The 25,072-nt window shown below is 44.8% G+C and overlaps 1 protein-coding gene across 2 annotated transcripts; it reads right to left on the bottom strand.

The window, feature by feature from the left end:
- Positions 1 to 1,520: 1,520 nt before the first annotated feature.
- On the bottom strand, positions 1,521 to 18,590 carry LAMP1 (lysosomal associated membrane protein 1). 2 transcript variants are annotated; one of them, XM_028526425.1, is made up of 9 exons: positions 18,323 to 18,590; positions 13,122 to 13,243; positions 10,811 to 11,027; positions 10,537 to 10,695; positions 4,988 to 5,208; positions 4,187 to 4,312; positions 3,281 to 3,347; positions 3,042 to 3,212; positions 1,521 to 2,507 (listed from the first exon to the last, which is right to left on the bottom strand). In XM_028526425.1, the coding sequence occupies exons 1-9, from the start codon at positions 18,372 to 18,374 to the stop codon at positions 2,368 to 2,370; spliced, it is 1,275 nt and encodes a 424-aa protein (XP_028382226.1). In that variant the 5' UTR covers positions 18,375 to 18,590; the 3' UTR covers positions 1,521 to 2,367. The 2 variants fall into 2 exon arrangements, with proteins under 2 accessions (XP_028382226.1, XP_035867385.1); XM_036011492.1 differs by having other exon boundaries at positions 1,718 to 2,507; positions 13,122 to 13,240; positions 18,323 to 18,518.
- Positions 18,591 to 25,072: the final 6,482 nt, after the last annotated feature.

The following is a 25,072-nucleotide window of genomic DNA, read 5'->3' as shown; positions in this document are numbered from 1 at the left end:
TTTAAAAAGAAAACAAAAAAACCCAAAACACCTCTTGCTCTCTTACAAGCACTCCATCCTCATCCTGTGTTTATACTGCAAGTCACCTGTCAGTGGGGTTTCACTCCCAAAGGCAGGCACAGTTGAGACCTGGGTGATGGCAGCCTCGAGTGCTGGCAGCAGCCTGGGCCATCCTCATCTCCAGCTGTGGCCATCATGGAAGCACCTCCCTTCGCCCATAGCCAGAGGAAACTCGACCAGGACCACAATCCACTTTAGACGCTGTCCCTGGGAGGAATCTGGCTTGGATGAGTTGCCAAAGCTTGGGGAGCCACCCCAAGAACAGCCAACAATGTGGGTCACCGGCATGGAGTTGGCACAGATGCTGCGTGGCCTCGGGGTTCCTGGTTCTGCCTGACGTTTCAACACTACTGGTGTGGTCCTGAGCCTTTCACTCGCAGAACCGCAAGACATCCGGCCTGGGCAGGCTAGCTTGGAGCTGTAGTAGTGGGGCTTTCCCTAGCAGGAGCCCAGTGATGGAGGCTCCCCTTCTCAAAACATAAGCACATCCGCATCATCTGCCCAGGCATCGAAGCCTCAGGGAGCCATGGGGCATCTGGGTCCTTGGAAACCTTTGCCCCAGTGCTAAATGTTCCAACACCCCAAACACCTGACCCCAAGCCAAGTGCGGGTTTCTCTCAGCTCTGCATCAAGCGTATAGTGTCTGCACTGCCTAGACTGGGAAACTAGAATCCAAACCTTCTAAGGCACTAACGCGTGTGGTCATGCTGCTGCCTGCAGGCCCTGAGCTCCACCCACCCCCAGGCAGCTTTCAAACTGCCAGTAATGTCAGTCCAGACCCATCCAGGTATCTGTCAGATGGTCCCACTCTGCTCTGCTCTGCTCGGTTTGGAAAGGACTGCTACCGAGTTGAGAACCATGCAGGGCTACAAGCTCTACAAGCCAGTCTCCTGCCCACGTGGACGGCAGATTCCGAGATGCAGGCATCTGGGTGGCAGCCAGTGGCACTCTAGTCCCAGTGTCACCCAGCAGCTAGGCTGCCCTCAGCCTCAGCCATCACGGTGCCTGGATCCTCACAGGATGCAGGTCATTGCTTAAAAAGTTAAGACCAAATAAACTATAGGCTTGAGCTCCTGCTCTGAAAACTCTGAACACAGCCAGCAAGGGCCCCTGCTGCCACTGTCCTGGAGGCCCAGATAAGGGTCCATCTTCAAGGGGCGATCTTGTCCCCAGAGCAACAGGGAACCAAGCACTGCTGTGAGGGAGCCCACACACTGCCCTGCAACCCCTCATTCCCATGGTGTAGGTAGGACAGCACTATGGCTCTACTGTCACAATTGAAGACCACCCTTAAGACACTGTCTCAAACTGCCACCCAGCAGATTGGCTGCATGTCACCTCTCCTAGAAGCGGGGTGTCTCGGGCAGATCCTCCACTTGCAGTTGTTCCTGGTACCCACTCTACCCCAGCGTCCACGCCACTCTCCACCATTCACTCCGAGAGCTGACAAGAGCATAAGGTCCAGACAGAGAAAGAAAGAGACATTTTATTAGCATTGTTACGGCAATGCGTTACATGAAGGGACCCTCAGTGCACAGCCCACCTGAGCCGCAAGCGGATAAATCAGAGAGTGAAACCGATTATTGTACACAAGTGCAGACACAGGATCACCCTGAACCTCCAACAGAAGACTAAAAATCACTTTACAAAAAAAAAAGTAAATAAAAATAACACCCATTTTTCTATTTAAAAAAGTGCCAGCTCTCGAGTGGCAGAACACAGAGACCAGTCGCTTTAATGCCTGCTCAAGTGTTGAGCCGTGCAGCCCGTGGGGGCTAGGCCTGTCTCGGCTTCTAAAGCTTAATTTAAGCATTCCAGAGTTTCACCTTCTGAAGTACTTCTGTTTTACAATTTTCTTCTCTACTAATTTATTAACTCTGTCAGTCTAACAGTTAGCCAGCCTTCATCAGTTTTAAGTGTTAAGACCAGAGAACCTCCCTTTGTAAGACTCGTATCTGAGTCCAGAATGAAGAGACCAAACACCAGAACCTTAAAAAGCCAAATGATAGTGGAGCCAGTGCCCATTTAGAAAAGCACTCTTACCCTCCCCCCGCCTCCAAGTTCTACTTTGGTAAATATTAACGTTTAACCAGTTAGCAAAATATTTAACCCCATTAGCAAAATTAACACCATCATTGCAATAGTTACTCTTTTGTGCATAGTAGATGTTGCAAGATGAACTTCACATTGGATAAAGCAGATCTGAAAATCAGTTTGCAATAAAGTGTGCCTCCCTCAACATCAATCTAAGCTCAGGGAAACGAACCGCGGCCCTGCAGCTTCCGCTGGTCTGCGGCTAAATCGTGGCTAAATAGTCTGGTAGCCGGCGTGGCTCCTCTTTCTGCCGATGAGGTAGGCGATGAGGACGATGAGGACCAGTCCCGCTAGGGCGCCGCCCACGGCGATGGGGATCAGCATGTTGTTCTCGTCCAGCTGGCACTCTTCCACTGGGGGGACAAACAGGCACGCACCGTGCTCCAGTGGGCATGTGGACCTTACAAAGAGGCCTCTCCCTCCTCTCTACCTCTGCCCTCTGCCCAGCAGGGGAAGATTATACAAGAGGGGGCGGGCCCCAATTCCAATCAACTATCATTGGAGAAGCTTCTACAAGGGCGCGACATTCTGCATGACCATGGAAATTATGGTCAGTGCGCACTGCAGTCCAGGGCGTCTGGGCCCTGTTGGACACTGAACTTACCAGACAGATAGCATTTTTATATTCCAATTTCACAGGGGGAAGACCCACGTTATTTCTTGAAACAACCTGCTCAAATGTGATGTGTGTACAACTAAGACGTGCTGCGCATTTTGAAAGCAAGGTAACACAGGAAGGGGAACTTGCCCTAAAACTCTCAGACTGGGAAAGGGAACCCTCACCCTCAACCCTACCCTGCAACACAGAAGCTGTTTAAACCCAACAGACTCAGAGCCTGTTGGAGCCCGCTCAGGGTCTGAAAGCTGCTGCCTTCAATGTTACTCACCAGACCCGAACTTGTTGCCTTCTATCTGGAAAGCCTGGACCCACACTTTAAAAATGTTGACAGAAAAGGTCTCCGTGACCCGAATGTGCTCCTCTGCGTTACACTTGTAGGAATTCCCCATGGTGGCCTGAAGTTCTCTCAGTGAGCTGTTGCTGGCCTTGAAGGTGGGGTCTGAAACAGCATGCGAGAGTTAGTGCTCTGAGACACCTGGACAGGCAGGTGAATTGTAGGGATCTTACCTCTGGCTTCGGGAAGACTCATGTCCAACTGGATTCCATGCAGAAAAAACCGGCTAGAACTTGCATTCTTAAAGAGAAGAAAATAATCCTTAACTAGTCAACAGACTCACATGTTTACTATAAACTGGGTAATAAATTCGATCTCCCCTATTTCTAGCTTTAGACTGAAAGTGAAGAGTATCATGTCTGGAAAAGGCATCATATAAATCTCAAGAACACAAATTTTGATTAGTTCCTTCCAGATCTTTTTACAGAATCAGATTCTGCTAAAAGGTCTGAAGGAGCCATGTTCCAAAAAGGTAAACTCCCTAAAAGTTGACCGAACTTTTTAAAAAGTCAAACTTTAAGAAAGTTAAACTTTATTATAAGAAACCCAACTGTTCAGTTCATCAGCACAGTGCATTATAAATACTTGTAAGTTTCATTTTTATTTTTCCCGTATTATTTTAACTTTATGCATGGTTCCCAGGCAGATCTAAAGAAAAGAAGGCACAGAATGCAGTAAAGGGGCGGGAGAAGCCAAGTTGACCACCAAGCTGTCCCTTCCCTCTCTGCAGCCCAAGAGACTGTGCACTCGGGCATTACCGGTGGCTCCTGGGCACACGGCAGGCACTCCCTAACCCCTAACGTCTGGTGCATACGTAAGGGAAGGCCCATTTGTAAACAAAAACAGGAAAGCAGAGCTGAGGGCCCAAAAAGACTGACAAGAAGGGAAGGCAGAGAGGAGAGTTCCAGGACCTGTGTTTGATGTTCCCTCTGGCTTACACGTGGTGTGCTTGGCTCAGGTACGGGGCACCACGTGTGTGGGAAAACACAGTGTTAGGGAAACCACAGCAAACCGCACGCTAAGATGCAGGCAGGTCTGACAACGAAGTCCCCCTGAGCGAAAGGAACAGGGACACTCACCATTCCAAACTGGAAGGCTAGGAGCCTGATGTTCTCGCTGTGGAGCTCCAGGGTCACCTGCTGGGCCGTGCAGCTCCCATTGACATGGGTCTTATTCGGGTTGACATTGAACACTCCTGTCACGGTCTGGGCAAGAAAAACAGAGAAGTTACTATTCAGTCTCACGTCTCGGGCCCTCCATTCCTGAAAAAACACAAGCAATCATCAAAGCAGTAACCTCAAGGCCAAGTACAGTAACCTTCATTTTAACCAAAACCAGAAGAAAAACACCAGAAGTTTATACTAGTGCAGATTTCATTTTAGTGCTACTTCTGATGCTTCCAGAATGGCCTGTACCTGAGGGAAAGGGGCAGCAGATCCTAGTGCCCTTCTTCTTCAGCCTGTCTCCCAAAGGTCACACACTTTACCTTCATCACAAGCAAGTTACTTGTCACAGCCCCCACAGACTTTGTCATCATTGGGGGGAAATATTATTTCAAAGGAAAAGTATAAAAAATAACAAATGTTTGAATAATAAGAATTTAAGCAAAATTTAACATTCTCTTAGGGGTCAACAAACTTGTTCTATAACACCAGGGCCAAACACCAGGCGTTCTAGCCTTTTGTGGACCACACGGCGATCTCTGCCGTAAGGGTTCAACTCTGCTGTTGTAGAGGGAAGCAGCCAGTGTGTAGAGGTGTGTACGGCCATGTGCCAATAAGCTGACCAGAGACACAGGCACACTGACTTGCGATACTCATGTGCAGCCACCCTCCAAGGCACAAAGAAAAAGGGGGGTGGGTCCTCAGAGCCGAGCCTACCATGTTGTCCTTCCTCTTATAGGTGATGTTCAGCTGCAGCCCCATGCTGGCCAGCAGACAGGTCCCGTTGGTGCCACTCACGTTGTACTTGTCTACAGTGGGGCTCTCAGGCACTGGTGATGGCGAAGGGCGAGGAGGTGACGGATGGGTAGGGGGCGGCGAGGGGCGCGGAGGTGTCGGGGCAGCTGTCGGGGAAGGTTCATCTTGCTTACAGCGCGTCTCTGGAAGGACAAGGAAGAACTAATCACACTGTTTGCAGGAAGGAGGGCAAAGTTCTGGTTCTGCAGAACCAACAGGAGCCACAGCAGCCCTGAGCTCCATCCCCATCTCCAGGAGCTCACCGTAGGCCCCAGCCCTTTGAATGAGGGCAGGCCACAGCAGGGGGCTCAGGGTGGAGCAGGAGAGGTCAGGTTTTTGGAGGTGGTGTCTGTAGAGAGAAGTCACATTGTTCCCCCAGGGGACGTGCTAAGGATTTTGAATGTTGATTCCGTTCCTCAGAATTTGACCCACCATGACTGTCTACGGCAAAAAAGTATATTCAAAATCAAGGCAGATAGAACCCAAAGTAGAGTAAAAATTTTCTACAGGAGTAGGCAGGATAGGCAGGTGCCTCCTATGAAAGTTACAGATTACTCAACGTTTTAAAACACCAAGATATGCAGCACTTCTAGGGTACCACCAACCCCCAAATTAGGTTTCCTTTTACCTCGCTTTTGTGGACTATCGAGAAGTTTAAAATCATATTCATACAATTTCCATCCAATTCCAACGCTTCCCATAATTTTGCTAGGCAAAGCCAAGGCAAGCTGGCTCAAATATTCAGTGTGGGGAGCCAGGCAGGAGTTCGTCTAGCTTTACCCACCACCTGTTTCCACTTACTCTAAGCTAAAATGAAACTTCCATCCAACTCTTTTCCAGATGCCCATTTCACCTCCACATCTCATCATCTACTTGGGGGAGAAGAGATGGGAAACCTCACCTCATAAAACTAACATAGGGGAAAATTTAACATTCTCTGGGAGGTTCAATTCACCTAGGATGCCTTCTTATAATGTAATCTTGTAAAGTAAAATGCCTTTCTAGATGGAGGATACAGATGGGGGACAATACCCTCCAAAATGGACGTAAACTTGGGCTGACTGTGGCAGGGCAAACACTGCTGCAGATGCTCCGACCTGGGGAGTGCTGGCCAACACTGTCAGCTCTTACCCTAAACTAGGCTACAGGCTGACGTTTTCAGTTGCACTTTTAAAAACGGCTTCATCGTTACTTGAAAAACTGTTACAGAACAACATAATTATAACCACATCGAAACAAAAGAGGGCAGGCCAGTCTTTCCAGGTTCTGGACTAGGTGGCTATGCAACACACATGGAGGGAAATAACCAACACTAATTTGACAATCATTCATTGCTTCCTCAGAGTGGGCTACGAAGTATCGGCTTGGAACATGAATAACAAACATTAGGTCTAATCCCTAGTCAGAGAAACTCAGAACTGTGGAGATCTGTTTGAATAAAATGTCCTCTTCCTTCTATCTGATTTATAAATGCAAACCCCACTCTTGAATCCAATACCACAGTCCTTCCTGCAGAAGGCTCACAATCCACAAAGAGATAATCACAAATACAATGCACTGAAATACATTCAGTGCTACCTGTGGGAAGGCCTCTGGAAAGACTAGCAGATCCAAAGGTTGCTCCTGGGTCGCCCTCAGTTTTCCCCACAAAGGAAACAATGAGAGAGGAGGGGCAGGGCTGTGTGTCCTTCCAGGTGCTCTTCTCACCACCTCCCAAAGCTAGTACATGCCGAAGGCCCCAAAGGATCTCTAGGCAGCAGCAGATACTCAAATAAACCTGAATGTTGCAGTTAAGGAGTCTCAAATAGAAAGAGATGCTTTGGCACCAATTTCAGTTTAAACTAGACTAGAAATGAGACCCTGGTTCCTAAGGAATGAAAAAGAAATATGGCCAAATTGGGTAGGAAGTAAGACTTATGAACTATATTTAGTTGTTTCTATTTTGAACTTCTAATGGGCCACAGAGGAGTTGACTGACAAGTACCCATGTGTCAAATTTTAAATAGAGAAAGATGCATAAATCCAAATCCTCTGGTGAGCCATTACAACCAGATGCCTGCAGGGGCCTCACCCCAAACACACTAACCCAGCATGGGCCTGGGTCCAGAAATCCAATTCTGATGAACAGTGAGGCTCGCTCACCTGGTTTCTCCAGTCAGAGCTCCCTACACTCAGACCATTCCAGAGTGATAATCATCTACCCTACTTTGACAGACCTTCAGGAAAGAAGATATCTGTTTTCTTCAGAACTTATCCTCATCAGCAAAACTCACGGGAAAGTCAGTGCAGCCTTGGCTTTTGTTTATTTCCTTTTAAAATAAAATCTGTAAGTATTTGAGTTTTCTTAAATAAGATGATACGTATATAAAGGCAAAATGAATGAGGGCTCTCTGGCTGAGACTACTACTATAGTACTGTTAAGTAAGAGTCTACTTTAATACCCTGAACCGGCAGTCCATCAAACAAAAACTCTGAACAGGCCTTTCTGACCAAAATGTACTGAGTTATTGCAAATATGTCAATTCGACAATCTATTAAGGATTCCTGAGTAGAACAGGGTAGGGTAGGGAGATATAAAAATATACTTAACATATATGGCATGGGAATCTTTTCTCTGAAGCAGCTTTCAATTTAGTTGACAGGAAAAATATTTAAAAAGTACTTAATCAAAGAAATGAAACTGGCACAGGAGATTAAAAAAATAGAAATGGCTCAATTTTAATAGAAATCAAGTATTTTTAAGTAATTCATGCTGTCATGGTAGTGTATGAGGCCAGTAATGTCAAACCCCCACTTTTAGGGAAAATACTGGCCCTTTTAATTGCAAAATAACATTAATACCAAGCATTGTAAAAAACAAAACAAACAAAACAAATGCAGAACGCCCACTAAGACACTGAGAACAGACAAAAAGTAGTGTGATGACATGCCACCTGGTGAGGCTCCCCAAGGGCCAGACTCATGACAAGTTCAGTAACTGGAACATGCTAGCAGCTGAGCTTTAAACACAATTCAGATCAACTTCATAAGGCTATAAAATGTACAACCACTATGTTGTACACCTGAAACTAATACTGTACATCAACTGTAACTGGAATTTTTTTTAAAAAAGGACTCAGATCATGCCATCAATTGCTATGTTGCTGTTCGGTGAAACCCTTCCTTATGGAGCATCGACCGGTATTTGAGACCCAGGGGCCTCAACTTCTCCCCAGCACCCCCACCCTGAGCAGCTGCCTGCCAGTCCCTAGGACCCAGGCCACTGGAGGACAAAATCCCAAGGAACAGTGTGTGAAGCAAGAAATCACGGTTGTGTGAGGTGGGGTAGGAGCAGCTCTCAAGAGAGTGTTCAGAAGCCTTCGAAGCAAAAGGAAACAAGTTGTAAAGGTGAGGAGCTGTGTCTACGAAGGATCGCGTTCAGGCCCGGTTACAGTGAGGTCAGTGCAATGAACCAGCAACCCAGAGATGCCAGCGTTTCCTAAGACCTTTGGACAGTTTTCGCTTTATCCTTCTGCTCTTGAGACCTGAGCCAGACGACTGATGCAATCCGGACATATTCAGTTAGTTATGAAACCTAGGTAGTTGGGAGATTTATAATTATTGAGAATACAAACAACTTTAAGTATTTAGCTCCTTCACCTACCCCCCACTAGGTTAGCCACCGTATGACAAGTCACCTTCTATATGCCGGAGGAGGTGCACCTGCTGCCCGCAAACACTGCTCACTCCAGCCTGAGGGAAAGTCCTCCCGCTCCACCAGCCCTTCCTGGAGAAGATGCACACTCACCCAGCCCTCCAGGCCCATCTGAGAAGAGGCTGCACAGTGGGAAAGTAGAGCCCTTTTCCTTCAGAACCCCCTGCTACCCCAGCTCACGCTGACCTCCCCCTTTAAGCCCCGCGCATTTGCGACTAGTTGTATTTCTCCCAGCTACACTTGGTTTCTTTTGGTCCTAGCTCTGTCACTAACCCTCTTCCCACGACATCAGGGGTCAGCTAATTTTCTCCTTAAGGAGCCAGAAACTAAACATTTAGATTCTGTGGCTGTTGGGCGCCTGTCCCAACTCAGACCTGCCACCACAAACATGAAAGCAGCCACAGAAACAGGTGAGGGAGTGGTCATGGATGGTGGCAGCATTCCAGTACCACTTCAGTTACGGGCACTAAAACTTGAATTCCAAAGAATTTCACATGTCATGAAAATGCTCTTTTGATTTTCTTTTTTAACCTTAAATTTATAAGCATAAAAACCATTCTCAGCTTACTGGCTGTACAGAACCCAGAGGCAGGCTGGACTAGGCAGCAGACTGGTGTGCCAGTCCTGTGAGGAGCGCCCCATCTGGGGACGGTAACAAGCGGCACAAAGGGCTGGCAGGTTCGCCCTGCCCACTAGCTCCGACAAAGGCACAAATCAGCAACTCTCTGACAGTCACCCTGAGCCCTCAAGCAAGACCACTGGGGAACAATTCTAATCAAAGGCCCATGGGCAGTGGCAGGTGTCAAGACCAGAAAGAGACTGGGGGGGGGGGGGGGGGGCCTGCAGTAAAGGTGAGGGGATTAAGTGAAAACAAAACAAACCTCTTATGACAGGCAACAACAGTATGGTTATCAGCAGGAAAGGGGAGATGGGGGGAGGGAGAAGAGGGTAAAGAGGGGATAAATGGTGATGGAAGGAGATTTGACTTGGGTGGTGAACACACACAACATACAGATGTACTGTAGAACTGTACACCTGAAAACTGTATAATTTTATTAACCAGTGTCACCCTGACAGATTCAACAAACTGACCAGAAGGAGGTACTGTCCTTAACACACCCTCTAGCAGGCAGAGATAACTTTCCCAAGGCAATCTACTCCTTACCCTCAGGAAAATGACAGCTCTATTTATTACTTTCTCTGTGCCAGGAACTGAAGTAAGCTCTTCATATAAGTTTCCCTTTTAATCCTAACTGCCTTCCGGGACAGGTTATTATCCTCATTTTACAAGTGAAGGACATGAGAGGTTGACCACCTCAGCCAAGGCCATAGGGAAGCAAGTGCATGCAGGCGGTGGGGGTGGTGTCATGATCCCAGAAAGGCGCTCCTGGTCCTTCCCCCACCTGCCCCTGGGTCTGTCCAAGCTGGACTGAGGTAAGATGAGGTCTCTTTGTAAAGACATCTGGCTTGAATGGGAAGAGGTCCTGTGACCCTGGACCCTGTTGGCTCTAGCAAGGGAAGACCCAGAGAGGGTTCCAATTGCTTTGCCCTTTTACCTTTTTTTATAAATACTTGTCATCCTAATTTAAAGAGGTCATCTCTAAAGAGAAAAGAAATGGTTTGGTGGACAACTTTCCTAAGACAGAAGCTTGCCTGCTCTGCCCCAGCTATGCAGGCGCTCATTCACACACAACCCCCTCAGGTGCCAGGGCACGAAGCTGCTTCGGCAGTCAGTGGAGTCAGACTGTCGGCATCAGGGCCAAGGGCACAGTCTTACCTTCCTTGCTGAAGCTATTGTTTGACAGGTATGCCTGGATAACGGTATCACTGAACGTGACAGTAACATTCTTCATGTGGATCCGGTTGCTGCTCACACATCTGTATTTTTTATTTATGTCTGCCATGATGTCAGTTATCGATTCTGCAGTCCTGATTTCTACATTTAAAAAAAATAAATTTTAAATACCCAGAAGCACTTAGTTAAAAGCATTTCTAGACACAACCCCAACCCAATTTTCTGCACTTCATAATCAGTCAGTTTTTGTTCTTACCCTTGGAGCTTGCATTGGGGAAAATTTCTGTGTCTGACAAGTTATAAACAAAACTCATCATCTGGACACTGTAACGTGTTGCATTTCTTGTGAAACTGAGGGTCAGTTTATGTCCTTTTCCAAAAGCAATCATGAGACTGGGGTTAGACATGTTCTCTTTGCCACAGGAGCTGCTATTTAATACTCCTGCATCAGATGGCAGGTCGAAGGTCACATTCTAGAACAAACAATGACAACAGAACCCAATTAGAGTGTAGGTTATTAAGGGGATTCAGAAACACTAAAAAAAAAATCTTTTGTATATCTGATATAAACTTAGTTCCTCAGTTCCATCTCAGATGTCACTGTTAAGGTACTTTTAATATAAACAAAAACTACAAAAAAAGTCAGTATTACATGTCAGTAACAGAAAGGTAATTCAAGTGTTAAGACAAAGTTGACAAAATTTTTCATATAATTACAAATTCTTCATTAATATAATTTTAATTTGCAACAGAACAGAATTAAAACTACAGATCTAGGTAAACTCAAATAATTCATATTGGGCTTAGGATAAACTGTGTATTTTTATTTGAAAAAGGCAAATACTACTTGTTTGCTATAGAACTGTTTGCTTAAAGAATTATGCTCCTCTCTCTTTTTTAAAGATTTTATTTATTTTTAGAGAGGGAAAGGGAGGGGGAAAAGAGAGGGAGAGAAACACTGATCCGTTGCTTCTTGCACAGCCCCAAATAGGGACCTGACCCACAGCCCAGGCATGTGCCCCCTAACTGGGAACTGAACTGGTGACCTTTTGACTTACAGCCCAGCATTCAATCAACTAAGCCACACCAACCAGGGCTAAGGAATGTCTCTTTAAACAAAGAAAAGGTGTTTATGCAAGATTGTTTCAAGTTACTATTATACACAAAACAAGCAACCAGAAAACAACCTAATGTCCATCAAAATGAACTGGACTAACTAATGAACTATGGCAAAGCTGTATACTAATGCTGCCCTAAGAAAACGACATGACTACATGAGGTGAGAAAGACATGCTTTGTGAAAGAGTAAGACACACAGCGGCATATGGATAATGCCATTTGCATAACAATTAAGATAGACAATATTTTAAAAATCCAAACACAGAAAGAGTGAATAGAAATTAAAATAAAAGGTGCTTGGACAAGTCTTTAGAATTTGAGACATTTCTATAGAACAAAACCTTCCCAGTTTTCTTCTGTTTTGACAGAGACCACATTTGTATCTAGACCAGTACAAATGAATTAATGAGGCAGAGCACTTGCACAAAGTCCAGAGTGCTCTAAAGAAGCTGCTGATCTTTCCGGCAACCCTGGGCCCCACTTCTGCCCTTGGGGTGATAGTAAAAAGATATGGTGGTATCGAAAGAGAGATAAAGAAAAATGGTGGTTTCAACAAGAACTTGAAAATAAAATTTGAATTATGAATATATTTAAAAGAGTACACATTAAATATAACTACAGGTAATAGGTAATTAATGAAGACAGACATACAAACAAATGCAGCTTATTTGTTAGAAATCTAGGAAATGTACCCTGATTGGTGTGGCGCAGTGGACTGAATGCCAGCCTGCAAACTGAAAGGTTGCTGGTTCGATTCCTTTGTGCTTGGGTTAAAGGCCAGATCCCCGGGTGAGGGCATGCAAGAGGCAACCAACTGATGTTTCCCTTATGTCAATCTTTATCTCCCTCCCTTCCCCCCTCTGAAAATAAATGAAATATTAACAAACAAACAAACAAACTAGGAACTGCAAAAGCCTTACTCATCCTGTATCAGTACAGAGCTGTTTTAACAAAACTAAGAGACATTTTATCAAACTAGTACAATGCTTAAGCCCTGCACATCAACTATTTATGTATAATTCTTGGAGTATAATAGTTTATATAAAGCAAATTCCAACAGATCAACAAAGTTATACTCACAGAGCTATATACTGGGCATGAAAAAAGAATATAAAAACACTTAACTACCAACAGAGGAATCGATTAACAAATTAGGTTAACATAATGAAAATGAAGTATTACAAAAAATAGTATAAGGAAAACTGAAAAAATGCTCCTAGTAAAAGAGTGAAGGCAGAGCACAAAATGGTTTGTGTATTATGACTGCAAGTTCAACATACAAAACAGCATAGGCTACCGATGAGCCGAGAAGGCACTAGTATATAATGAGAATTGTGTTAAGGTGGGATAATTTTTCAAACATTTACTTGAAAATTTTAAATAGTTTTGTTTCTCATGTGCATGAACACACACATATGCACACACATACTCAATGCAAGGCTTCCTACCTTAGAGCCACTGTTGGTATCATACTTGGTCAAGAAGGCAGCAGAGAAGTTGGCCATTATACAAGCTGTCCCATTGCCATCTTTCACCACAAACACCGCTGATGCACTGTGCACGAGGCCTGCTAGCTCCAGGAAAGACAAACATTACCAAATGCCTTTTTGAAAATACTTTGGGTATTTCTGTGGTCTCCAACTGTAGCAATAATGGATTTTACTTCAGAATACTTATCAGGAAGTCCCATGTTAGTTTCTGGGTCACCCCAGGGCACAGGTGCTCCACACTCATTCTTCAGCACATTCCATGGGGTCCTGGAGGCACCATCAGCCTCTCTATATTGACCTCCTAGAGAAACCCATGGTATGGATTCTTTCACTGTGGACCTAAACTGCTATTTAAAATAAAGTAAGGTTTTACTTCTCATGGGCTGGTGGTATGACGAGAAGTCATGGGTTCAAAGATCTAAGGTTTATGTCTAACTTCAGAAAGGTCCTTGAAAACCAGTAATTCAGTTAAACCTGGACTTGGCTTTGTGACCTTAGGACATCAATCTGTCCAGGTAGGGCCTTCACATGTCAGGAGCACAGGACAGAATGAAACTCTCACAGGTCCTTCTCTTCTGAGAGTTGTCACTGCTAAATATTTCCTTTTTAAGTTCTCAGAGCCAGTGCCATCTCCACTTCTTTATATCCCGCCCCCCCCCATCGTGATATCAAGCAGTTTAGAAGCAAATGCAATCTGATCACCATGGCAGAGAAGTGTACAGCGCGTGTTCAGAAATGCTGTGCCCTCCCCCGGCTTCTCCACTGCTACAAGCTCCTGCACGCCTTTACCAAGCAAGCATTTCCACATCTGGCTCTGATCGCTCACTCTTAAGTGCAGATATGACTCAGGCACACTCTGAAGGCAGCACACTCAGAGGACACTCAATTAACTTTTCATTCTAAAACCCTTGTCCCTGGCAAGGTAAATGTCTCTAATGAAGCCAATTCATTTTACCCTTCACACTTTCACAAAAGAAAATCTCCAGAGCCAATAATTCAAGCCTAAAAAGCAAAGAGTACAGTCACAAACCTCACATGTCTTCTTCCCATAAGCCTCTGGTAAAGGTAATATCAAAATTTACGTGCATAAGAAAAAGTTGCTACACCAAAATGAAGCCAACTATGGTAAACAAGAAAACCTGTGGAGCCCTGGCTGGTGTAACTAAATGGACTGAGCACTGGCCTGCCAAGCAAAGGGTCGCCAGTTCGATTACCAGTCAGGGCACATGCCTGGGTTGTGGGACAGGTAGGGGCCCTGCAGAGGCAGGCAACCACACATTGGTGATTCTCTCCCTCACTAAAAATAAATTAATTAATTAAAAAAACCCCCCAAACCTGTGCAATTTTTTGGCCTGTTTTGATTTGCGAAATTTTAACCCACCTCTGGAATACTTAGGCAAGATTACACTAAAAGCACTTTCTATAAATTGAATATTTCATTAAAAACACCTAGAGAGAATTATTCTGTAACTTGCTTTTGACATTGTAAAGGTTTTTAGAATGTATACTTTCTGAGGATGGGTAAGTGTACCAGAGGGAAAAGCACGTGTTAAAGCACAGGCCCTGAAGCCAGACACACTGGACACTGACCCAACTCACTGTGTGTGTGGGCCCTGCCTGCCCTGTGCACAGGCTTCCTCAGGCCTGAGATGCCCACGCCTGGCCCTGGCACCTCGGCTGGAGGGCGGGTCACATGGGCACAGCAGGTCACTGCCTCCCACGGGAACACACGCAGGTCAGTTCTCACCAAGCCTGCCTTTGATAAAAACAGTTTCTCTGAAGCATCAAAAAGACTTTCTACTGACTGAAAGCACTTCACTAGGAAACACTTCACATTAACTTTCAGTCACACACCTTTTTCAGCTCGTAAAGTATGCTGAGGGTCCAAGCTTTTGAAGAAAAACAAAATAAGCTTTAGCAGCACTAGACGCCAAGGAATGTTCAATTATTAAAATAAGCAACTTACCCCAGAAACCAATTCTGGTAAAGAGAAGAAAAATGTGTGTAAAAGCATCAGAACATAAAATTCTGAGACATTATGTATATTAGTGGTCAGAAGTTTATTTTTATTTTTTAAAGCTGTAATAGTGGCAGTTGTTGGGGGGAAAGAGACCCATCTCAAGTTAGTGAAATGTCTGTAGTTATTTGAGGGGCGTCCCTCTCAAAGTCCCTGGCCTGCTGGCAACTGCTAATCTCTAGCAGTCCTTCACTCAGATGCAAACTCTATTTCTCCAGAAGTCATATAAAGGAGTAACCTTGTCTCATTCCTTTAAAATACTCCTACTTGTAGAAATTCCATTCCCTAAGATAAGTGCAGCTATGGGAAACAGGCCTGCTTCAGAGTACGAAATCTTGGTTCTCTGATAGATGCCCCTGCCCCCCCACTACTTACTTGGGGCATGCCCTTAGGCCAGCAGCAACTACCAAACCCTGGGTTCAGGCACCTGTGAAATGGAGGTAAGAGTGCTGACACCTCAGGGTCATTAGAGCATCAAATGAGCCAACTGCATGAGGAGCATCAGTACAGGCCATTAGCACTGACTATGATGTTATCTATTATTATTTAAATATTCAGTGCCATACAGACCTCATTTACCAAGTTCATCATTGAATCCTCAGTATCTGTATTTTACTTAACAAGTACTTGTAATGCACTTGCTATGTGCCAGGTACAGCTCCAGACACTCAGCAGTTAATTAAATTATCCTGACAATATTAACTAGTAGACACTATTATGACTCTCCTTTACAGACACAGGGACAGGCTAACGCAGAGAGACATTAACTTACGCAAAGCCTCACAGCTAGGGAGTGGTACAGAGGCAAGTCTGCTGACTCAGCACATTTCCCTCTCATGTTAGCCTGGGCTGGCTGGCTGGCTGCAGGGTGAGTGGCATGGCTGAACCTTGCTTTCTCTCCAGCACTTGGTGAGCAAGCAAGTATGTTTCAAATTATGAAACATTCACTTTTGAAATGAACCACAACTTCTAGAGGCAGGGCACAAGTACGTACACTTTTAAAAAGCTGATGTAAACACATTTAGTAAGGGCCCACTACTGTAAAACTGGCCGTCGCTACGTGTATGTACTGGGCACTTCCTATGCGTGAAGCACGACGTAGGTTGTAAGATGGGGAAAGAGAAATACATGAGCAAAAATAATCCCAACTCAGCTGAATCGATGCTCTAGTAAAAGCACATACTGAAGCATGTAATCAAGTTCTGTGGATGCAAACAGAGGGAGAAATGATGTCTGAGATAAAACTAACAATATAAATTCAAAATTATGGACCCAAAACATTTTGACCTCAAATTGACATAAGAATTTGGTTGCAAACCTGTGGTAACTGACAAACTCCCACAACCAAGGGTAAGATTAATTAGCATAAAACTTTTCACACTTCCTAAGTGACAGTTCTTCATTTGGAAAAGGAAGCCACCTAGCTGATTTCAATAGTTTAAAAAGGCAAAATTATGTAATTATATTGGATCTCATATATCAATACCAAAAAGTCTCAGATCATGATTACCTATGCCTTCCACCAAGGATTCACATGCAAAAGAAGGTTAGGTAGTTTCTAATAGTTCGTGCAAAAGAAATTTAGAAGTTTGTCATATTTTTAGAAAAGATGTCTTTGGTGAAATTGTATATTAAAATAAACATTATTTTAAATAGGCCCAAATTCAAGGTAACAGACCTTGTCTAAAAGCTGGGTTTTAATTGACTATAAAATTTAAAAGATATGATGCAATGGGCACTGAAAGATAATTTCATGCACAATACTACAAGCGATTATAATGTAGGGAAGTTATGAACTTTCCATTTTAAGCAGAGTTTTTAAAGCATGAAACAACATATTCAAGTCCTAATGCTTGTGAGCTCTTCTAATAAAGAACAAAGCAGCCGTTCCGACACGACAAAACTTGTTCCAGCAACCCCTCTTGTAACTAATTACACCAGCCAGTAAAGGGCAAAGCAAGGCTTCAGGTTTACTGCTGGAATAAGGTCATCCCTTGTGGCTACTCATGCAATTCGAAGAACTAATTTACACAACAGGCAAAACAAAAATGTGAAACTGAAATCCATGGAGACACACAAAAAAAGAATTTTAGAGTAGGATGAGACTTACAGAGAGGGCCTCTACAGGCTTAAAAGGAAACCATGTAGTGATTCCCCTTTAAGAGACAGCACATACTACGCTTTCTTATCAGGACAAATGAAACAAAATCCCTCAATCAATAAAACACTGAGCACCCACCGACAGCTTCCATGAATTCTACAGACTGGTGGAGTGTCAGAGGCTTCCCAACGTGTTAATGGAGTCTCTCATTTTGACTCGCAGGAACCAGCACAAACAGAACAGTGGCAGCAGCTCTTTACAAAGATTCACTAGCAATGCACACTGCTGCCATTGAGAAACCGAGGCCTTGTCCTACGTCTCATTTTGTCCACTGTGGGTCCTCCCAAACGCTTAAAAATGACTTCAGGTCAGTCCAACACAAATTTAAATTCACAGTAACAGACACACACAAACACTGCAGGCCAAACTGAAAAACAGGCCAAGGTTAAAGTACCAAGGACGAACTCTAAAAGGCTGGGATCACCACGCCGCCCTATTCCCTTCTGGTAAGAAGCGTCAAGGTGGGTCATCCACTGGGACCACCGAAGGACCGCGCAGGTCCTGGCGTCTCAGGCCTCACCTGGACCTCCGTGGCTAAACTTGCACGTAAGTTAAAGAAACAAAGGACACCTTCCAGAAACCAAGTCACCCAAACAATTTTCAACTAAACACCCCAGAAAACGAGTTTACTGACCCTTTAGTGACCCGAAGGCAGAACCGGGCCCTAGGCTGAGAACCTCGGATCCTCCCTCGTCCATCCCTGGGCAACTGGATTCGATACCCCAGTCAGCGGCCAGCAGGCTCCGGTCAGACCCCACGCGGACCTCGGCGTGTGCGGGGACGACTCGCAGGCCCGCCGTCCCCCAAGCCCAGCCAGCTACTCTCGGATCCCGTAGCCCCCGGACCCCGAGCAGTCCTCCCTACTCTCCGAAAACACCGTCCCCGCAGATGTCCCAAGCCTCCGAGCACCGCCGCGAAGTCCCCGGACCGCTTGGAGTCCCTCCCCTCCCTGCAGACCCCTGATGCCGGCCTGACCCTCACCGAGTAACAGCAGGAGCAGCGGCTGACGCCGGGCGCTACCGGGGGCCGCCATGGGCACCGGGGCCACCGGAGCGGGAACCGGGCGGGGTCGGGTGGTTGGGCTGCCTGACGGCGTGCGCTGGAGGACGGGCTGGGGGCCGGCGTAAGAGCCGCAGGTCCAGCGGTCAAGAGGCCCAGTCGCCGTGGCGCCCGCCGCAGGAAAGAGACCCCCCGCGGCCCGCTGCGCCCGTCACGTGAAGCCGCGCCGCACCCACGCCGTCACGTGATCTCACAGATCTCGCGAGAGTAAGTGGGTGCAGAGTGGAGACCTCCCTCCTTCCAGTGCGGTGTCCTCCCGGCGCCCCGCACTCGCTTTCTACGTGACCTGGAATCGGGCGCGTGACCTCGCCTAGCATGTGACCGTGGTTCCACGTGACTCGGACCCTGTTCCAAGATCCCTGACCTTGTTAATCGCGGCCGGAGGCGGAAAGTGGGCGGTGGCTCCGGGTAGAGGAGGCGGTACCTAGAAGCCTACCGGTGAGGAATCAGGAGGCGGGACCGTGGGGCGGGTTGTCGGGCGAAAAGGGAGTTGTCCTGGGCACATGAGCAGTGGGGTCTCTTAGCAGCCAGTCGGGCGGCCACCGAAAGTTAAGACGAGTTTGAACCCGGAGAAGTGCAGCTTCCTGCCGGAGGACCGTGAACTGAGGTGGCCCGCGCGGTGGAGACACTCACTCCTAGCAAAACGTGAATGTTATGGGGCATCCTTGACGGTCGGGAGATGACTGGTCCACCCGAGAGGAGTATTTCCACAGGAACCTTTTTTTTTTTTGTGGGATCTCTTGAAATCCTGCTACTTTTAACTTGGGGGCGCCTCTACGCCACTATTCTCAAGGAGGATGGGAGTGAAGCTTAGGAAGGAGGTGAGATGTTTGAACACGCTTATTAATATTACAATTCGTGTTTCAAAACAAATCGTTTTAAAAACAACTCAAAGTACAGAAAAGCTAGACAAATCTTAGCTGGAGAGCATTCAGAGGTTGCAGTGATTCCCAGCTGTCACACCCTCCTAAAGGATGCCTTGGAATGGGGGCGGCATTTATTAAAATAAGTTCAGAAACATTTGTTCATTCTATGCAATCCAGACATTCCACAGAAAAGGAAATCGCTGTCTCTCGGTTTCTAGAACCTTCCTAAAGGACCTCTCTGCCCCCGTATTGCCTGAGCGTAAGGCCACTTTCTTTAGTTTGCCTCGAGGCGCTCTGCTTTTTCTCCTCCTGCTGGCTGGCGCTGTGGCCCCAGCCAGCCTTTCCCGTGTCAGGTGACACCCTTCGGAGAGATGCCCTACCGCTCCCTGCCTCCTTCCCTACCCTGCTCTGCTGCTTTTCGGCTTCCTGGAGACTTCAAATCCCTCTTCCTCCGGAAACGTGCCTTGAGCCTCTGCATTTAGCCTTGTTGATTACTGCCTGTCATTGTGCTGAATATTGTCACTTTTTTCTTAGTTCTTACATTTATTTGCCTTTTGTAGATTTTTGTCTTCTTCCTGTTGTCATTTCTTCCTACCTAGTTTCCCTTCCTTTCCCTTCCAGCTTGTAACATATAATCAGCTGGAAAAAGTCACGAAGTTGAAGAGTGCTACAAGTAAAATGGGAGCAAATCGGCTCTGAGACGGAACCAAGACTTTTTGGGTTTTGTTCTGTTGTTGGGGCAGACATCTGCTTTTACTAAAGAGTAGATTTGGTGATCTTGGTTAGATTTTCAAGGACTTCTTGTTTTTTTTTTTGTTTGTTTGCTGTTCCAGATGGGGCACGAGTTTAAACAGCAAGAATTCTACTTAGGTGAAGTGCTATTCAATTGAGGACCACCATAGAAAAAAGAAAATATTGAACCCAGGGTCTGTTTATACATTCACGGTTAAATAGTTTATAGACAATAACTTGTTATCATATGGTATTGGTCCACTACGTGAAAATGTTATTTGAGCCCGGGTAGTTCCTGTGAAGCGGAGTGTTAAGTTCAGATGTAACTGCAGAAATTCTAAAATATTTCCGTTTTCTCCTGAACGTTCTTACGAAAAACTACCAAATAGTCTTGAGTATAGAAACAAAAAGCTCTCTTAGTTGTCTTTTCTGCCTGAAGCTTCTTCCTGTGTTGGGAGAACTCCTCTCTTTGTGAATGTGGGTGGTAGACAGAGCCCCTGGTAGAAACTGAAACCAGACGACCACTTGCTTTCCCAGTCTTCCTAGCAGCTAAGTTCTGAACTTAGCCAGAGTTCAGCCTGTCGGACTGAATCAGGAGCTAGTGATTGCAAAGGAAAGCTACTGGTATGCCCTGGAGGATCTGGTGTTGGTGGTGACAGCAGCTGCAGCCCTAGCAAAGTGGGATTTCTGGAGGCAATGGTGGAGGGCGGGAACTCCCTGGTCATCAGCAGTTTGGGTTTGCAGTGTGTTTTTTGTCTGGTGCTCGCTACTCCCTTGTACCTGCTGTTTCCCTGACACTGGTCTGCATCCTTTCTGGAAATTCTGTGAGCTGCTCAGTCTTTCCAGCACTTCCCTCTGCGTGGGTCAGTCAGTGCCCATTTTTGCTGTGTACCACTTAGACTCTCTGCCCAGTGCAGGCTTTGTAATCATCTCCTTGTACTGTTACAACCTCATTAAAGACAAAGTGGTTCGTGTCGGCGCAGACCACAGAATGCCAATGGAAAATGAAAGACTGAAAAAAGCAAACATTCTGTGATACGACATTTTTCTAGAGTATGATAAAGTAATATGGTGGATTTGTATGGTTTGTGGTTTGTGGTTGTTGTTGAATCCTTGATGTGGGCCAAGTCTGATCTCTTGCTGACTGAACAGAAGACGTGGAAAACCAAACACAAGGAGTGACTCCGTGTCCTCTGAATTCTTTCAGGGTGGGGGGAGACTTTTTTCCCCCATTAAGCAAGGAGGGCAGTAACCAATAGAGAGATTTGTTTCAGAGTTACTTAGAGGTGAGTAGTAAAACTCAGACATTGCTTTGGTAATAAGTTTACAATTTAAAAGCAAGGGATTTTTTTGTATTTGAAATAACCTATTAAGCTCCAAAGCTGAAGACTTGTGCCACTAGGAGGGTGTGATGATTTATATACAAGCTCAGTAGCTCAGCAAGATAAAGTAATGGTCGACAGGAGGTAAAAGTTCCTGCTCTGAGTTATGATTTTTCTTGAGAATTGATGAGCAAAAATAGTAATTTTGAAGAGGTAATTTTTGTTTTGTAAAAAAATATTTTTAAAGAAAATTGCAAATAAAGTGGAATAATAACATTAATCCTGTTGATTATTATGATTTATTGTTGCCTCCTCACTTGTTTTGCTTGAATATTATAAAACAAACCTCTGACATCATATTTTTTCATGTACTCTTTTTACGCAACGCTATTATGTCATGTAATATAAAAACAGAACCTAGTAATTCTTTAGTAGCTAGCTTCTAGTCTATGTTCACATTTCCCCACTTGTGACAAAAATATCTTTTTATAGTTAGTTGCCTCAAATCATATGCAACAAGGTCTGTACATTGCCTATGATAATATGTCTAAGTCCCCTCCCACCTTTTGCATAACCACTTATTTGTTGGGCAAACTGGGTCACTTGTGCAATAGGATACCCCACATTTTGGACCGAGCTGATTTGATTCCCTGAACGGTCTTTTTCTGTACTCCAGTATATTGGTAGTTGGTCGAGAGGCGTGATTAGATCGTGCTCATTTCCCTCGGGTAGCAGGCTTCGTCAGTAGTGCTGGACTCTGACCACTCAGCCTGAAGTGTGGGACTGCGGCTTTGGCTTGGCTTTGCCTGGAGGGCTCCTTAGCAATTCAGTCTCCAGCCCCACTGAATCAGAACCTGTATTTCAACAAGGTCCTTGGGTTATTTATAGGTGCCTTCCAGGCCCTGCTGTATATTTCTGACTGCATTGCATCAGGGGGCATTTATTATCTGTTTGGCCCACTTTGGAGATGTTGTCAGCTGGCCCCATCCAGTATAAAGGCAGGATAAAGGCAGGTTAAGTGCCTGATTGTGATTCTTTTATTTATCTGTTTTAGAATAATGATTTGATGGTACCCAAGCAACTTCCAAAAGTGAACCCCATCACCTAGAGTGAACCCTAATGTAAACTGTGGACTCTGAGTGATGATGATGTGTTAATGTAGGTTCATCAGCAAATGTCCCACTCTGGTGGGAGAAGCTGGTAGTGGAGTTGGCTGTGTGTGTGTGTGTGTGTGTGTGTGTGTGAGACGTGTGTGAGGGGGCGGGCAGGGGGCATAGGGAACTCTGTACTTGCCTCTTAGTTTTACTGTGAGTTCTTCCTAAAACTGCTCTAAAAAATAAAGTTTATTAATTTTGAAAAAGTGAACCATAACATTTAAAAAATATTTTAAATGCATTACCATGGATTTTTATGTAGTTTATATGTTTGAAGTTCTTTGTGGTTATTATCATTTCAAAGTGAAAACTGTACTGTCTCTGCTAGTGCAGGCCTTCAGGTATATGGAACTCGGGGATATTTCTCTCTGCGTGGGCTGTCACCTGTTGCGTTTCCATCAACCATGCATGCACCAGAGTGCCTCTTTTTCCTAGGCCAGAGTGTTACATTTTTAGATTGTGGCCAATCTGATAGGTAAGAAATTATACCTTGGAGTTCTAATTTTCATTTGCCTCATGAGTGAGGGTGAACTTCTTTTCATGTGTTTAAGGGCTATTTGCCTTACTTTTTCAACAAATAACCTACATTTTGTGCTCAATTTTTTGCTGGATTGTAGAGAAACTTGTGATATAGGTTACATTTTTAAAGTCAATACGCCATTTTAAAAATAGTTTATCATTTGAAATTTTACTTTGCTTGTGGCATGTTATTGTTTTGCAAGTTTTTTTTAAAGATTTTATTTATTTATTTTTAGAGAGGGAAGGGAGGGAGATAGAGAGAGAGAAACATCAATGTGCGGTTGCTGGGGGTCATGGCCTGCAACCCAGGCATGTACCCTGACTGGGAATCGAACCTGCGACATTTTGGTTCGCAGCCTGCGCTCAATCCACTGAGCTACGCCAGCCAGGGCACAAGTTTTTTTTTTAACACAACTGAATTTATCACTCTGCCCTGATGGCTTCTGGGTTTTGAGTCATAGGACAGTTCCTCCTAGTCTGAGGTTATAAAAAGTATATTTCTTAAGTAAAAATGTACTTTCTCCAGTACATTTATAATTCCATTCTTTACATTTATACTATCTGTGATTTGTTATTCTGAGTATTGCAAAGAATGGGTTGCAGTTTTTCCTAATGGTTATCCTAATACTATTTGCTAAAAACATCATCTTTTGCCCATTGATTAGAGTTTCCACCCTTATCCACCCTGTACTAAATTTGACACATACTTTATTTCAGGACTTTTTATTGAGTTCCAACGCTACGCTTTTAAAGTTGAAGATGTTTTGTCTGCAGGGCTAGCTCCCTCACTTTTCTCTTTTAAGTGTTTTTCTGACTATTCTTGCCTATTTATTTTTCACATGATCTTTATAATCAACTTGCTTTAAAAATAAGATTAATATTCAACCAAGAGAAATGAAAATTTGTTTACATAAAAGCCTGTATTTGAAGTTTATGGTGGCTTTATTCATAGTCATCCCAAACTGAAAAAGAACTCAGGTGAACTCTGACTAAATAAACTGTGGTACATCTAACCAGTGAAATATACTCAACAGTAAGAGAATGCATTACTGATTCATGCGACAACATGGATAAATCCTAAATGCATTTTGTGAAGGAAGGAACACCAGGTCCCAAAAGGTACATGTGTGATTTCATGCATATGGCATTCTGAAAAAAGGCAGACTATAGGGATTGCTGGGGTTAGGGGCTGTGGGGAACAGTTGACTACAAGGGTCAGTAAGAAAGAGTTTTTGGGGTGAATGAGATGTTCTGTACGGAATTGTGGTGGTGCATAGGAATTCTGAATATTTGTCAAACTTACAGAAATGTACACTACAAAGACAGAATTTTACTGTATGTTAATTCTTTCTTTTTTTTTAAAGATTTTATTTACTTATTTTAGAGAGAAGGGACGAGAGAAAGAGAAGGAGAGAAACATCAATGTGTGGTTGCCTCTCGCACACCCCCCGCTGGGGACTTGGCCTGCAACCCAGGCATGTGCCCTGATTGGGAATTAAACCAGCGACCCTTTGGCTCAAAGGCCAGTGCTCAATCCATTGAACCACACCATCCAGGGCTATTGTATGTTAATTCTTAAAAAACATTCAACCAGGATGTAGGGGTTAGAAGTGGACCTAAGACAGGATGTTGTTGTTAAATGCAGTTGAATTGGCTCTGACTTCTGATGACTGTACGAATGAGTGATGCCCACAGTGTCCTGTCCTGTCTTCGACTGCCCTGCTTAGCTCCTGGAGACTCTTATGCCTATGGCTTCTTTCATGGAGGCAGTCCATTTCATATTTGGTCTTACTGTTTCCCTGTTTTCCCCAGCATTATTATCTTTTCTTTTAAAATAAATATTTTATTTATTTAGAGAGAGGGGAAAGGAGGAAGAAAGACAGAAACATTGATCAGTTGCCTCTCGCATGCCCCCTGCTGGGGACCTGGCCTGCAACCCAGGCATGTGCCCTGACTGGGAATCAGACTGGCAACCTTTTGGTTCACAGGCCAGCACTCAGTCTACGGAGCCACACCAGCCAGGGCAATTGTCTTTTCTAAAGAACCTTATTTTCTCATGATGTTTCTGAAGTAGGGCAG

Source organism: Phyllostomus discolor, chromosome 11 (assembly GCF_004126475.2).
Source record: "Phyllostomus discolor isolate MPI-MPIP mPhyDis1 chromosome 11, mPhyDis1.pri.v3, whole genome shotgun sequence".
Taxonomy (NCBI): domain Eukaryota; kingdom Metazoa; phylum Chordata; class Mammalia; order Chiroptera; family Phyllostomidae; genus Phyllostomus; species Phyllostomus discolor.
The sequence above is the reverse complement of the archived record's forward strand: the minus strand, read 5'-3'. Positions and strand labels throughout refer to the sequence as shown.